The sequence below is a fragment of the Syngnathus acus genome, chromosome 5, assembly GCF_901709675.1.
Source record: "Syngnathus acus chromosome 5, fSynAcu1.2, whole genome shotgun sequence".
Taxonomy (NCBI): Eukaryota; Metazoa; Chordata; class Actinopteri; order Syngnathiformes; family Syngnathidae; genus Syngnathus; species Syngnathus acus.
The window spans coordinates 12,649,617-12,663,843 of NC_051091.1; the positions used below are offsets into that span (position 1 = coordinate 12,649,617).

Below are 14,227 nucleotides of genomic sequence, written 5' to 3' on the forward strand. Positions count from 1 at the left end.
CGAGACCCGTATGTAGAAGGCGGAAGGAGACGGAAAACAACATCAGCGACAGCTGCGCCAAGCAGGCAGCTTCGACTCGGCGGAAAGGTTTCCCAAAGAAAGAAAAAAAAGAAATTAAAATCTTATTCTTTCATTGGTCAAGAGCTCAATCGTCTTCGGTCTGCAAGCATGTCTTTGTTCGGAAAGTGGTTCGGCACCAGCGGTGGGGGCAAAGGGGGCAAGGGGCCCACACCCCAGGAGGCTGTCCAGAAACTCCGCGAGACCGAGGAGATGCTGGCCAAAAAGCAGGAATTCCTCGAGAAAAAAATTGAGCAGGAGATCATGACGGCCAAGAAGCACGGCATGAAGAACCAGCGAGGTGAGGGGGCGTGGGAAGTGGAGTTGGAGGGTGTCGGGTGAGGGGCGGCGGCGGCGGCGCCTACATCGCTTTCGATTGTGGAGTTCATCACTTGTAAGCACACGGGCTAACTTGACGGGACTCCATTTTTAAATCACCTTGACAGGCGACGCCTTAAAAAAAAAAAAAAACAGGTGGGAAAAATACTCCTACTCTGTTCGAAATTAAATGTACTCACTCTTAACGTGAGTAGAAGGACATTTACTTGAATCTACAAAGAAGGTCTGATTCGACTTCAATGTTTCAGTGAAAATGTATAGTGGCGCTGCAAGTTGTAACTCAAATATTTTAAACAGCGATTAATTCGTTGGTCATTTGTCGATTAATATGATTAAAAAAACAGGACATCATTGAAAATGGCAGTGCAGAAACAATAAATTAGCATTTATTCAATGTATTGGTATGTAACGTGGTAGAAAAGTGGCCATCATGCTGATCATTGTTTTCCCGAGGCAAAGCCAACGCTTGCAACATTCCTATTTTGATTCAACACAAAGACTACAGGAATCAGAAAAGAATTCCCGTTGAGAGGCTGAAATTTAACAAGGTCTCTAAACTTCATTCTCAAACATCTTTATTGTTCCCAAAATCCATTATCCAAATAGTTATAGTATATTAGTAATCAATTAAGCTGTTATTTTGTTGATGAACTGGTGAATTGGAAAAAACATTTATATTAGCTATCCCTCTATTCAAAAACATGACGTTATTTGAAATGCACAAACACAAGTCAAGATAGAGCCAGTCACAGGTTTGGTCCATAACATGTCAGACAATCTGCAAAAAACTTGGAGAATATCTACTGTTGGAAGGCTTTCAGCGCATGCCATCAATTAATTTGGTAACCGATTACCGTAATTTCCGGAATATAAGGCGCTACTTTTGCACGCGCTTTGAACCCTGCAGTGTGGCTTATCTATGGATGTTTCATGATTTTATGATATTGTATGATTTGTCCATATTATCTTTAATTAAATATTAAACACCTGTGGCTTATATATGAGCAAATCAGAATTTTTGGCTTATAGTCCAGAAATTACGGTAGTTGTCAATGAATCTTGCTTGACCGGCGCAAATGCGCTCCGGAGCCTTAAAGATGGAAGCAAAGTTGGCATGGGGCCTCCAAAGAAAATGTACCGTATTGGCCCGAATATAAGACGACAGTGATTATAAGACGAGCCCCTCTTTTTCAAGACTCAAGTTTGAAAAAAAACTTTTTGAACACCAAATTAAATTTTTATACAGAAAATTATTACATCTGAAACAAATGATTATCCCCTCCGTGAGTCGTCACCTTATCGTGGTGGAGGAGTTTGCGTGCCCCTATGATCCTAGGAGCCATGTTGTCTGGGGCTTCATGCCTCTGGTCACCCATGGCAAGAGGGTCCTAAGTGAGGGGCCAGACAAAGCACGACTTACCCAAGCCCCTTATGACGAAAAACACAAATGGACTTTGTTTTCCCTCGCCCGGACGCGGGTCACCGGGGCCCCCCTCTGGAGCCAGGCCTGGAGGTGGGGCTCGAAGGCGAGCGCCTGGTGGCCAGGCCTTCGCCCATGGGGCCCGGCCGGGCATAGCTCGAAAAGAAAACGTGGGTCCCCCTTCCCATGGGCTCACCACCTGTAGGAGGGTCCAAAGGGGTCGGGTGCAAAGTGAGCTGGGCGGCGGCCAAAGGCGGGGACCTTGGTGGTCCGATCCCCGGCTGCAGAGGCTGGCTCTTGGCACATAGAATGTCACCTCTCTGGCTGGAAAGGAGCCCGAGCTGGTGTGTGAGGCAGAAAAGTTCCGACTAGACTAGTGGTTCTTAACCTTTTTCCTTGTTCGCACCCCATTCAATTTACCAACCAGTTCTCGCACCCCTAACCTTAACCCTAACCCTAAATAATTATTATAATAATAATTGTTTTACTTTACAGCTATAAGGCTTACCGTTTTTTTCCATGTATAATGCGCCCCCATGTATAATACGCACCCTAAAAATGGCATGTCGATGCTGGAAAAAAGCCTGTACCCATGTATAATACGCACCCAAATTTTGACTCCTACTTAAGTCCGTAAACGTAAAATTATTTCAGAAAAAAGATCATCTTTGGGAACAACCGGATGTTATTCTGCCGGTCAGTATCACTGCGCATGCGCTAGCAAACTCGATAGCGGAGAAATGTTTCGGATTTGTGTAGGGTACATTGTGACAGCAAACGAGCAGGTGATCGAGCAAGCGTCTGATACGAGAGCATTGTGTTCGTATGGAGCGTGTTTGAAGTGAACAGCAGAGACGAAAGGAACAAGGCAAAGTGTTGTGAAATAAAATATTACCTGTAATACGCATTTAGGTTTAGAACTGAACTCTCGCTCTTTAGTATATAGCTGACGTGTCTTGCGCATCCGTTCTGCGCATCTGTAATGGCGGCCTCCGTATGATATCCGGTTTGCGATGGAGATTAAACAACAAACAATATTTGACAATAACACACCATCAAGGATTGCACCATCGCATCAAACGATGTGTCGTCAATTATGAATTTTACTGACTAAGTGTGTTGGGCAGGATGGCTGAATGCGATGCGCGATTGACAACAAACAAGAAGAAAGGTGATTTCAAGTTTTATTTCGAGGGAGATTTTCCTAAAAAAAAAAAAAAAAAAGTTGTACCCATGTATAATGCGCACCCCAGATTTTAGGACAATAAATTTGTTAAATTTTGCGCATTATACATGGAAAAAAACGGTAATTAGCATTATCCCTAATGCCAGTTAACACAATGACTTCTTGATTTCCAGAATGTTTCACTTTTTTCAGTTATCCGACCATTATCCCCGAAAAATTGTAAATTTCCCCCAGGGTATCCTCGCACCCCCAAGGAAGCATTCTCGCACCCCTAGGAGGTGCGAGCACCCCCGGTTAAGAACCACTGGACTAGACATAGTCGGACTTGCCTCCACACATAGTTTGGGCTCTGGTACAAGCCCTCTCGAGAGGGGCTGGACTCTTTTCCACTCTGGAGTTGCGCACGGTGAGAGGCGCCGAACAGGTGTGAGCATATTTATTGACCCCCGGCTGGGCGCCTGCACACTGGGGTTCACCCCGGTGAACGAGAGGGTAGCCTCCCTCCGCCTTCGGGTGGGGGGACGGGTCCTGACTGTTGTTTGTGTCTATGCACCAAGCAGCAGCTCAGAGTACCCACCCTTCTTGGAGTCCCTGGAGGAAGTGCTGGAGAGCGGTCTTTCTGGGGACTCCATCGTTCTACTGAGTGATTTCAATGCTCACGTGGGCAATGACAGTGAGACCTGGAAGGGTGTGATTGGGAGGAAGGGCCCCTGATCTGAACCCCAGCGGTGTTCTATTATTGGACTTCTGTGCTCGACACGGATTTTCTATAATGAACAACATGTTCAAGCATAAGGGTGTCTATGTGTGCGCTTGGCACCAGGACACCCTAGGCCAGGGGTGTCAAACCCAAGGCCCCGGGGTCAGATCCGGCCCGCCATGTCATTCTATATGGCCTGCAAAGACAAATTGCGCATCGACTTTGTAGCAATACTAAAATTGTCTTGACTTTTAAAAAATAGAGATTTTTCTGGCATTTTCTATTACCATTCATATTTTTAAAAATGTGAACAATTTTCACTAGTAACTTATTTCAAAACTAGTTATTCATCAGTTTGTTGTGTAGCCTATACTGTGTATATGAGACGTTCATATTAGGGGTGTAAATCGCGGGTTTTGTCACGATACGATATCATATCGATACAAAGGACCACGATACGATTATTGCCGATATCTTAAAGCCTGCTGTGATTCATTCACGATACATCACGATATAGTGCTCCACGATCGATATTTTTATTTTTTAAATAAAAAATATAGAACAATATCCTGATTTATAACAATTCATACGCAAAATCAACAAGGTACTGCAAACTCTTTATTTAGGAAATTACAAGAGTATTGTAGTATACAAAGTGCTTATTTTAACACTGAACTTTATCGAATTCCTATATTTTTTCTCATATAAGTAAAGAAAAATGAATATTCTTTCTTTTTTTGTAATACCATTAACTTTAAAGTGCATTACTGAACTATTTATTTACAATAATTTTAATTGTCCGTTGAGCCATCTTTTCTTTGGAATCTAAAGTGCTTCCAAACGAATGACTTGAAGCCCAAAGGGGAGCGAATTTCCTCGTCTTCTTGGACACTAGCCATAGCACCAGCCCACCCAGGAGCCGCGTAGTTGTCGGCTCCCCTTTCACGTGCCTGCTCTGCTCACAACACAGCACGCCGCGTACTGCTCCCGGAAAGAGGAAGCAAGCAACAATGAACTGGATTTCAAAATAAAGTCGCGTCTAATGTCCGAGGTCAAACACGGCGATATAAATCGATGTTTACGTTTAGCATCGATGCCAATAAATCGTAGAGCATTATATCGATTAATCGATGTGTATCGATGAATCGTTACACCCCTAGTTCATATATTTATTTGGTTTTACAGTCCTAATGGCCCTCCAAAGGAAACTATGACTACGATGCAGCCTGCAACAAAACTGAGTTTGACACCGCTGCCCTAGGCCCTAGTTCGATGATCGACTTTGTAGTCGTGTCATCGGATTTGCGGCTGCATGTTTTGGACACTCGGGTGAAGAGAGGGGTGGAGCTGTCAACTGATCACCACCTGGTGGTGGGTTGGCTCCGATGGTGGGGGGAAGATGCCGGTCCAACCTGGCAGACCCAAACGCTCTGTGAGGGTCTGCTGGGAAGGGCAGAATCCCCTGTCAGGAAGAGCTAACCCTAACCCTAACCCACCTCCGGGGAGGCGGGGGACATTGAGTTCGAGTGGACCATGTTCTGCGCCTCCGTTGTTGAGGCAGCCGACCGGAGCTGTGGCCGTAAGGTCGTTGGTGCCTGTCGTGGCGGCAATCCCCGAACCCACTGGTGGACACCGGCAATAAGGGATGCCGTCAAGCTGAAGAAGGAGTCCTATCTGGCCGTTTTGGCCTGCGGGACTCCGGAGGCAGCTGACAGGTACCGGATGGCCAAGCGGAACGCGGCTTCGGCGGTTGCTGAGGCAAAAGCCCGAGCGTGGGAGGAGTTTGGCGAGGCCATGGAGAATGACTTCCGGACGGCTTCGAGGAAATTCTGGTCCACCAACCGGCGTCTCAGGAGGGGGAAGCAGTGCACCGTCAACACTGTTTAAAGTGGAGATGGCGTGCTGCTGACCTCGACTCGGGACGTCGTGAGTCGGTGGGGAGAATACTTTGAAGACCTCCTAAATTCCACCGACACGCCTTCCATTGTGGAAGCAGGGCCTGGAGACTCTGAGGCGGACTCTCCAATCTCTGGGGTCGAAGTCACTGAGGTAGTTAAAAAAACTCCTCGGTGGCAAGGCCCGGGGCGTGGATGAGATCCGCCCGGAGTTCTTAAAGGCTCTGGATGTTGTGGGGCTGTCATGGCTGACACGCCTCTACAACATTGCGTGGACATCGGGGACGATGCCTCTGGATTGGCAGACTGGGGTGGTGGTTCCCCTCTTTAAGAAGGGAGACCGGAGGGTGTGTTCCAATTTCAGGGGAATCACACTCCTCAGCCCCCCTGGTAAGGTCTATTCAGGGGTGCTGGAGAGGAGGGTCCGTCGGGAGGTCGAACCTCTGATTCAGGAGGAGCAGTGTGGCTTTCGTCCTGGCCGTGGAACAGTGGACCAGCTCTACACACTCGGCAGGATCCTCGAGGGGGCATGGGAGTTCGCCCAACCAGTCCACATGTGTTTTGTGGACTTGGAGAAGGCGTTCGACCGTGTCCCTCGGGAGGTTCTGTGGAGAGTGCTTCGGGAGTACGGGGTGCCGAGCCAACTGATAAGGGCGGTTTGGTCCCTGTATCACCGATGCCAGAGTTTGGTCCGCATTTCCGGCAGTAAGTATGATTCGTTCCCAGTGAGGGTTGGACTCCGCCAAGGCTGCCCTTTGTCACCAATTCTGTTCATAATTTTTATGGACAGAATTTCTAGGCGCAGCCAAGGCGTTGAGGGTGTCCGGTTTGGGGACCTCAGCATCGCGTCTATGCTTTTTGCAGACGACGTGGTGCTGTTGGCTTCTACAAGCCGTGATCTCCAGCTCTCACTGGAGCGGTTCGCAGCCGAGCGTGAAGCGGTCGGGATGAGGGTCAGCACCTCCAAATCCGAGTCCATGGTCCTCGGTCGGAAAAGGTTGGAATGCCCTCTCCGGATCGGGGATGAGATCCTGCCTCAAGTGGAGGAGTTCAAGTATCTTGAGGTCTTGTTCATGAGTGAGGGCAGGATGGAGCGCGAGATCGACAGGCGGATCGGTGCAGCGTTGGCAGTAATGCGGACTCTGTACCGGTCCGTCGTGGTAAAGAGAGAGCTGAGCCAAAAGGCAAAGCTCTCAATTTAAAGGTAAAAAAAGGTAAAGACCCAATGATTGTCACACACACATCTGGGTGTGGTGAAATTTGTCTCTGCATTCAACCCATCCCCGAAGGGAGCAGTGAGCAGCAGCGGAGCCACGCCCGGGAATCATTTGGTGATCTAACCCCCCAATTCCAACCCTTAATGCTGAGTGCCAAGCAGGGAGGCAATGGGTCCCATTTTTATAGTCTTTGGTATGACCCGGCCGGGGTTTGAACCCACAACCTTCCAGTCCCAGGGCGGACACTCTACCACTAGGCCACTGAGCTGGCAATTGCCGTTCGATCTATGCTCCTACCCTCACCTATGGTCACGAGCTACGAGTTGTGACCGAAAGAACGAGATCCAGGATACAAGCGGCCGAAATGGGTTTCCTCCGCAGGGTGTCCGGGCTCTCCTTTAGAGATAAGGTGAGAAGCTCGGTCATCCGGGAGAGACTCGGAGTAGAGCCGCTGCTCCTCCACGTTGAGAGGAGCCAGACGAGGTGGCTCGGGCATCTCATCAGGATGCCTCCTGGACGCCTCCCTGGGGAGGTGTTCCGGGCATGTCCCACCGGTAGCAGACCCCGGGGACGACCCAGGACGCGCTGGTCTCTCAGCTGGCCTGGGAACGCCTTGGGAACTCCCGGGATGAGCTGGGGTGAAGTGGCTGGGGAGAGGGAAGTCTGAGAGTCCCTCCTAAAGCTGCTGCCTCCGCGACCCGACCCCGGATAAGCGGAAGAAGATGGATGGATGGACAAATGATTATAACAATATATTCGAGAGAAAAAGCATGTTATTTGGCCTCATTCAAATCATGCAAAAACTGTCAATCACATCTTAATATCTGAACATTTAAATATGTAAACTAAAGTGCAGTCACATTTGTAAATGAATGGCTTCTGGTTTTTGAAATGAAAATAAACCAATCCACTGTGATAAAACAACAAAATTGCAATAACTGCATTAACCATCAAAGTGAAGTCTAGTTGTAACTGTAGTCTTGAAATAAATCTGAATAAGGAAAAACATTGCAATAAAATAATGCAAACTGCTACCGCTATTGTTGGGGAGCCTGAGGACTGTATAGGGGGTTGGCTCGGATGGTTATGCTCTTTTCTCCCCCGTGTGTCGGTCAGAACACAGGAGGGAATACGTGGTTCAGTTTTGATTGCTTTACTGAATTATTGGCAAAAAAGTAACAGGCACTGTGGCTCATAGGGGCATACAGGCAAACTGGCAAACGGGTATAGGCCAGGGGTGGGCAATTCCGGTCCTCGAGGGCCGGTGTCCTGCATGTTTTCTATATGTCACCCTGTTGCAACACACCTGATTCAAATGGTCAGATTAAAAAAAAGATTAGATTAAAGTCCCAATGATCGTCACACACACACCTGGGTGTGGTGAAATTTGTCCTCTGCATTTAACCCATCCCCATGTGATTTTAATCCATCCCCTGGGGGAGAGGGGAGCAGTGAGCAGCAGCGGTGCCGCGCTCGGGAATCAGTTGGTGATCTAACCCCCCAATTCCAACCCTTAATGCTGAGTGCCAAGCAGGGAGGCAATGGGTCCCATTTTTATAGTCTTTGGTATGACCCGGCCGGGGTTTGAACCCACAACCTTCCAGTCTCAGGGCGGACACTCTACCACTAGGCCACTGAGCTGGTTATTATTAGCAAGGTCTGCAGAAGCTGGATAACAATCCTGATCATTTGAATCAGTTGTGTTGCAGCAGGGAGACCTATAAAACATGCAGGACACCGGCCCTCGAGGACCGGAATTGCCCACCCCTGGTATAGGCACACGTTTGGTCGTAAGGATGTGAGAGCAGGTGTGTAGTGTACACGGGTGAGTCTTTGGGTGTGTGAATGTGATTATTGTATGAAGCGTGTGTGTGTGCGTGCGTGCGTGCGTGCGCGCGCGCGCGTGCGCGCGCGGTTCTACAAAAGACAGAAATACAGCACGTAAGTCAACGCTCAACTTCTGACATCACACAACACTAGTAGACGCCACACATTACATAACTAACTGCGCGTACACATTACATAACTAACTGTGCGTAACGGTTCCGCTATACGAGATAACCATAAATGAAATACTCTCGGCAACACACCAAACATACCGTGTTTTTCCATGCAAAATGCGCCCCCGTGCATAATACGCACCCTAAAAATGGCATGTCGATGCTGGAAAAAAGCCTGTACCCATGTATAATACGCACCCAAATTTTGACTCTTACTTAAGTCCGTAAACGTAAAATTATTTCAGAAAAAAGATCATCTTTGGGAACAACCGGATGTTATTCTGCCGCTCAGTATCACTGCGCATGCGCTAGCAAACTCGATAGCGAAGAAATGTTTCGGATTTGTGTAGGGTACATTGTGACAGCAAACGAGCAGGTGATCGAGCAAGCGTCTGATACGAGAGCATTGTGTTCGTACGGAGCGTGTTTGAAGTGAACAGCAGAGAAGAAAGGAACAAGGCAAAGTGTTGTGAAATAAAACATTACCTGTAATACGCATTTTTGCTATACTATAACTTGCTCTCTTAACCATCTTGATGAAACTGCTAATTAAACTGATTGAATTGAAACTAATAGGTAGAGAACTGAACTCTCGCTCTTTATATAGCTGACGTGTCTTGCGCATCCGTTCTGCGCATCGGATCCGAATTTCCGCCGCCGAGTTCGAATATCTAGCGCCATCTAGGTGTCGATTTTTAAACTAGTACTGTAATGGCGGCCTCCATATGATATCCGGTCTGCGATGGAGATTAAAAAACAAACAATATTTGACAATAACACACCATCAAGGATTGCACCATCGCATCAAACGATGTGTCGTCAATTATGAATTTTACTGACTGTGTTGGGCAGGATGGCTGAATTCGATGCGCAATTGACAACAAACAAGAAGAAAGGTGTGATTTCAAGTTTTATTTCGAGGGAGATTTTCTTCAAAAATTGTTGTACCCATGCATAATGCGCACCCCAGATTTTAGGACAATAAATTAGTTAAATTTTGCGCATTATGCATGGAAAAACACGGTAAGTCATCGAGACAACAAAATACATTTGCTAGCGACCGTTAGTCGCCGTGCCGCTGCGTAACGGTTGTCGTCATGCATGTACGCTGCTCGTACGATGCGAGGCAAACCGCGATCGGACAAACGGCAAAACAGTGGACAGTAGTAACAATGAAATGTATATACCGTTTTATTCCATGTAGAATGCGCCCCCATGTATAATACGCACCCTAAAAATGGCATGTCGATGCTGGAAAAAAGTCTGTACCCATGTATAATACGCACCCAAATTTTGATTTTTTTAATTATTATTTTTTTTTAATTAATTTTTTTTATAAAGTCCCAATGATCGTCACACACGCATCTGGGTGTGGTGAAATTTGTCCTCTGCATTTGATTGATTTTGATCCATCTCCTGGGGGAGAGGGGAGCAGTGAGCAGCAGCGGCGCCGCGCTCGGGAATCATTTGGTGATCTAACCCCCCAATTCCAACCCTTAATGCTGAGTGCCAAGCAGGGAGGCAATGGGTCCCATTTTTATAGTCTTTGGTATGACCCGGCCGGGTTACTTAAGTCCATTTATTTATTACCATTTATTATTCACAATTGTCATGGTGATCTTTCTGGTGATTTCTTAACTAGGCTGGATGTATTTTTTTTTGTTGGCGTTGATTTCTCCGACTGCCCAGAAAGGCACCACCGCGATCAGTTAGGTTAAAATGAAAAGAGAGGAAAGTGACGTTGTAAAGAACCATCCGTGACAAGATTTTCTTCAAAAATTGTTGTACCATGATTTTCTTAAAAAAAAAAAAAAAAAAAAAAAAAAAAAAAAAACTTTTTATTGTACCCATGTATAATGCGCACCCTAGATTTTAGGACAATAAATTAGTTAAATTTTGCGCATTATACATGGGAAAAAACGGTACTCACTTTGTGTCAAAGACGCACATGATCACAGCAACCTTTAACTTACCGCTGCGCACAAGTGAATGGGTATAATGTCTAGACCCCGAATGTAAGACGACCCCCAATTTTTCAGTCTTATTTCAAGGCAAAAAACATCGTCTTATATTCGGGCCAATACGGTATATACGTTTTTGTTTTTTCGGAACCAAAATCTGACTTCTGGAATTCAACCAATCCCGTCGCTTGTACAAACATGACATTGACTTTTTGCGTTAACTCAGGTGCCAAACACCAACCAATCCGAGTCAATTCTTCCCACTCTGCTTTGCGAGTCGATCGTCAGAAAGAGACGATGGCTGAGTGATTTGATGTCAGCCGTGACTGCGTTTTCCCCAACCGACGAGGCCGCTTACTTACCGTCGCTTGTGTGGCGCTGGCGACAGTGAGCATGTGGATCCGATATACACGATATGTTGGCGCTCGCCATTGAATCGTGAAAAGGAGCGAAGCCAGCCGAGCGATGGTGTGGAAAGCAGCAAAATGCCAGCGCTAGCCACACACAAGACATAGGCGCTTTCGCCGCTACTAACAAGCTGCTTGGCTGCAAAGCAACAATCGGTGGCATCATCTTTTGGTGATGTCACGCCCTTTGAAACATCATCCATCAACTCGCACATTACAAGCTTCAGGACTTTCTTTATTTGGACTTTTGCTAAAACACAAGACTGTCTCGAATAGTTCACTCTTACATCCTTCGAATTTTGTTTTGCTGCAGACCAAAAAAATCTTTGCCTATTTTATCATTTAAATGTTAAACTTCAATCTAGTTTCTTTCATTTTAAGTACAGCTGCTTTATAACGGGCAGTTCATAAACAAAATAAAAAAGATAACGCGAATTGAGATCAAATAATATAAAATCATTAAATTGGATCACTTTTATGGGGAGGGCATGCCGGCGTGCCCATTAACAAGCCAGATTGTAGACGGACAGATAGGGCAACGTGACTCGGACGTCAGATGATTCCATTAAAAAAAATCATATTCATCATAATTTTTTACGCAAGCATGTAGCTGCCAAAGATTCAAGATTCAAGAGTTTTTTATTCGCCATGTTTGAGCGTGCCAAACAAGGAATTTGACTTCGGTAAATCACACCCTCTGTTCAACATTTAGGTGACTAACAACACTCAGGACATGTGAAAAATGGCAAATATTCTCAAACATCCTCTGATCTTAAACTCCCAAGAGGGCAAGGAAAAACTCAAAACTCCAGCTAGGGGAAATGAGAAACCTTGAGAAGAGACCACAGATGGGAAGGTCCCTCTTCCAGGATGACCAGGCTGCAATGGATGCAGAGAGGACACATAGTACAAACAGTGTAGACAAATTCAAAAAAGGTGTGGAGAGCAGGATGTTGTTGTACAGTAATGACTCTGAGACTCTAAGAGTGGTGTGAGTTCATCAGAGCAACAGCCTGGGGGAAGAAGCTGTCTCTGTGTCTGCTGGTTTTGGCGTACCGAGCTCTATAACGCCGTCCGGAGGGGAGTAGTTCAAACAGACTGCAACCTGGGTGAGAAGGGTCTGTAGAGATGTTCCTTGCACGTTTCCTGGTCCTGGACAGGTACACGTCTTGGATAGATGGGAGGTTGATTCCAATGATCTTTTCTGCAGTCCTGATTGTCCGTTGCAGTCTGTGCTTGTCTTGTTTGGAGGCCGATCCAAACCAGACAGTGATGGAGGTGCAGAGGACAGACTGGATGATGGCAGTGTAGAAGGTCTTCAGAAGCCTTCGTGGCAGGTTGAACTTCTTGAGCTGTCTCAGGAAGTACAGCCTCTGCTGGGCCTTCTTCCGGACAGAGTCTATGTGGCCGGTCCATTTCAGGTCCCGAGAGATTGTGGTTCCCAGGAACTTGAAGGTGTCTGTGGAGAGAATAGTATTACTGCGGATAGTGAGGGGTAAAAGTGGTGAATGGTCACGCCTGAAGTCCACTGTCATCTCCACGGTCTTGAGCGGGTTCAGCTCCAGGTGGTTTTGGCTGCACCAGTGGACCAGCCGCTCCACCTCCTGTCTGTACGCAGTCTCATCACCGTCCTGGATCAGTCCGATGAGAGTGGTGTCGTCTGCATACTTCAGGAGCTTCACAGGAGAGTCACCTGAGGAGAAATCATTGGTGTAGAGAGAGAAGAGCAGTGGGGAGAGGACGCACCCCTGAGGGGCTCCAGTATTGGTGGTCCGGGTGTCAGATGTGATGCCCCCCAGCCTCACACGCTGTCTCCTGTTGGTCAGGAAGCTGGTAATCCACTGACAGGTGGAGGCAGGCACCGCAAGCTGGATGAGCTTCTGTTGGAGGATGTCAGGAGCGATGGTGTTGAACGCCGAGCTGAAGTCCACGAACAGGATCCTGGCGTATGTTCCTGGGGTGTCCAGGTGGTGCAGGATGTAGTGCAGTCCCATGTTGACCGCATCATCCACTGACCTGTTTGCCCGGTAGGCAAACTGGAGGGGGTCAAGCAGGGGGCCCGTGACATCCTTCAAGTGGTTCAGCACTAACCTCTCGAAAGATTTCATGACCACAGATGTCAGTGCGACAGGTCTATAGTCATTCAAACCTGTGATGGCGGGCTTCTTGGCCACTGGAACGATGGTGGAGCTCTTGAAGCACGAGGGCACCTCACACAGCTCCAGAGAACGGTTGAAGATCCGTGCAAAGGTGGGCGCCAGCTGCTCAGCGCAGACTTTCAAGCAGGAAGGTGACACGCCGTCTGGCCCCGGTGCCTTCCTGGTCTTTTGTCTCCGGAACATCTGGCGCACCTCCTCCTCGCGGATCTGGAGTGCGGGCGCGGCCTCTGCAAGAGAGAGAGTGGGTGACAACGATGATAGAGGTGTGGACAGAGCAGTTGTGGGGAGAGGTGAGTATGTAGATTGTGCTGCAGGAAGTCCCGTTGTGTGGGAGGACCGATCAAACCTGCAGTAGAACCTGTTTAGCTGGTTAGCAAGCCTTGGGCTCTCCTCAGGACGGGGGGGTTCGTTTCTTGTAGCCCGTGATGCTCTGCAGACCTTTCCACACTGTTGAGGGATCAGGATTGGCAGAGAGGTGTCTCTTCAGGTTCTCCCCGTAACACCTCCTGGCTTTCCTGACCTCTCGATTCAGTGTGTTTCTGGTCTGCTTGAACAGGTCGCGGTCGCCGCTCCTGTAGGCCTCCTCCTTGACTTTGCACAGCCTCCTGAGGTTCGGTGTAAACCAAGGTTTGTCGTTGTTGTACGTGCAGAAGGTCTTAGTCTGCACACACAAAGCGGAGGACAAATATTCTGACGAGTAAATAAGTTTGAACATGCTTGTCGACTATTCAATGCAAATTGCAAAAAAAGAAAGAAAGCCTCTTTACATTGTCCGAGTAGTCGGTTTCAAATCGTAGCCTAAGACGTGCTTTTGGATGTGCGCCATGTTTCAACTCTTGCTTTTGTTTTCCAGTCCGCTTTTTACAGTGGAGCGGAGCATCTGCGC

General features: G+C 47.5%; 1 protein-coding gene and 1 long non-coding RNA gene across 2 annotated transcripts in view; one reads left to right on the plus strand and one right to left on the minus strand.

Annotated features, from left to right (window-relative positions):
* Nucleotides 1-14,227, plus strand: part of LOC119123458 (charged multivesicular body protein 4b-like) — an 18,442-nt gene continuing 4,215 nt past the window's right edge. The window contains exon 1 of the mRNA XM_037252631.1: nucleotides 1-358. Coding sequence (XP_037108526.1) covers nucleotides 169-358 — 190 coding nt within the window. The 5' untranslated portion in view covers nucleotides 1-168. The remainder of the gene's footprint in view (nucleotides 359-14,227) is intronic.
* LOC119123497 overlaps nucleotides 12,150-14,227 on the minus strand; it is a 13,769-nt gene continuing 11,691 nt past the window's right edge. The window contains exon 3 of the long non-coding RNA XR_005098088.1: nucleotides 12,150-12,162. This is a non-coding gene — a long non-coding RNA (uncharacterized LOC119123497). The remainder of the gene's footprint in view (nucleotides 12,163-14,227) is intronic.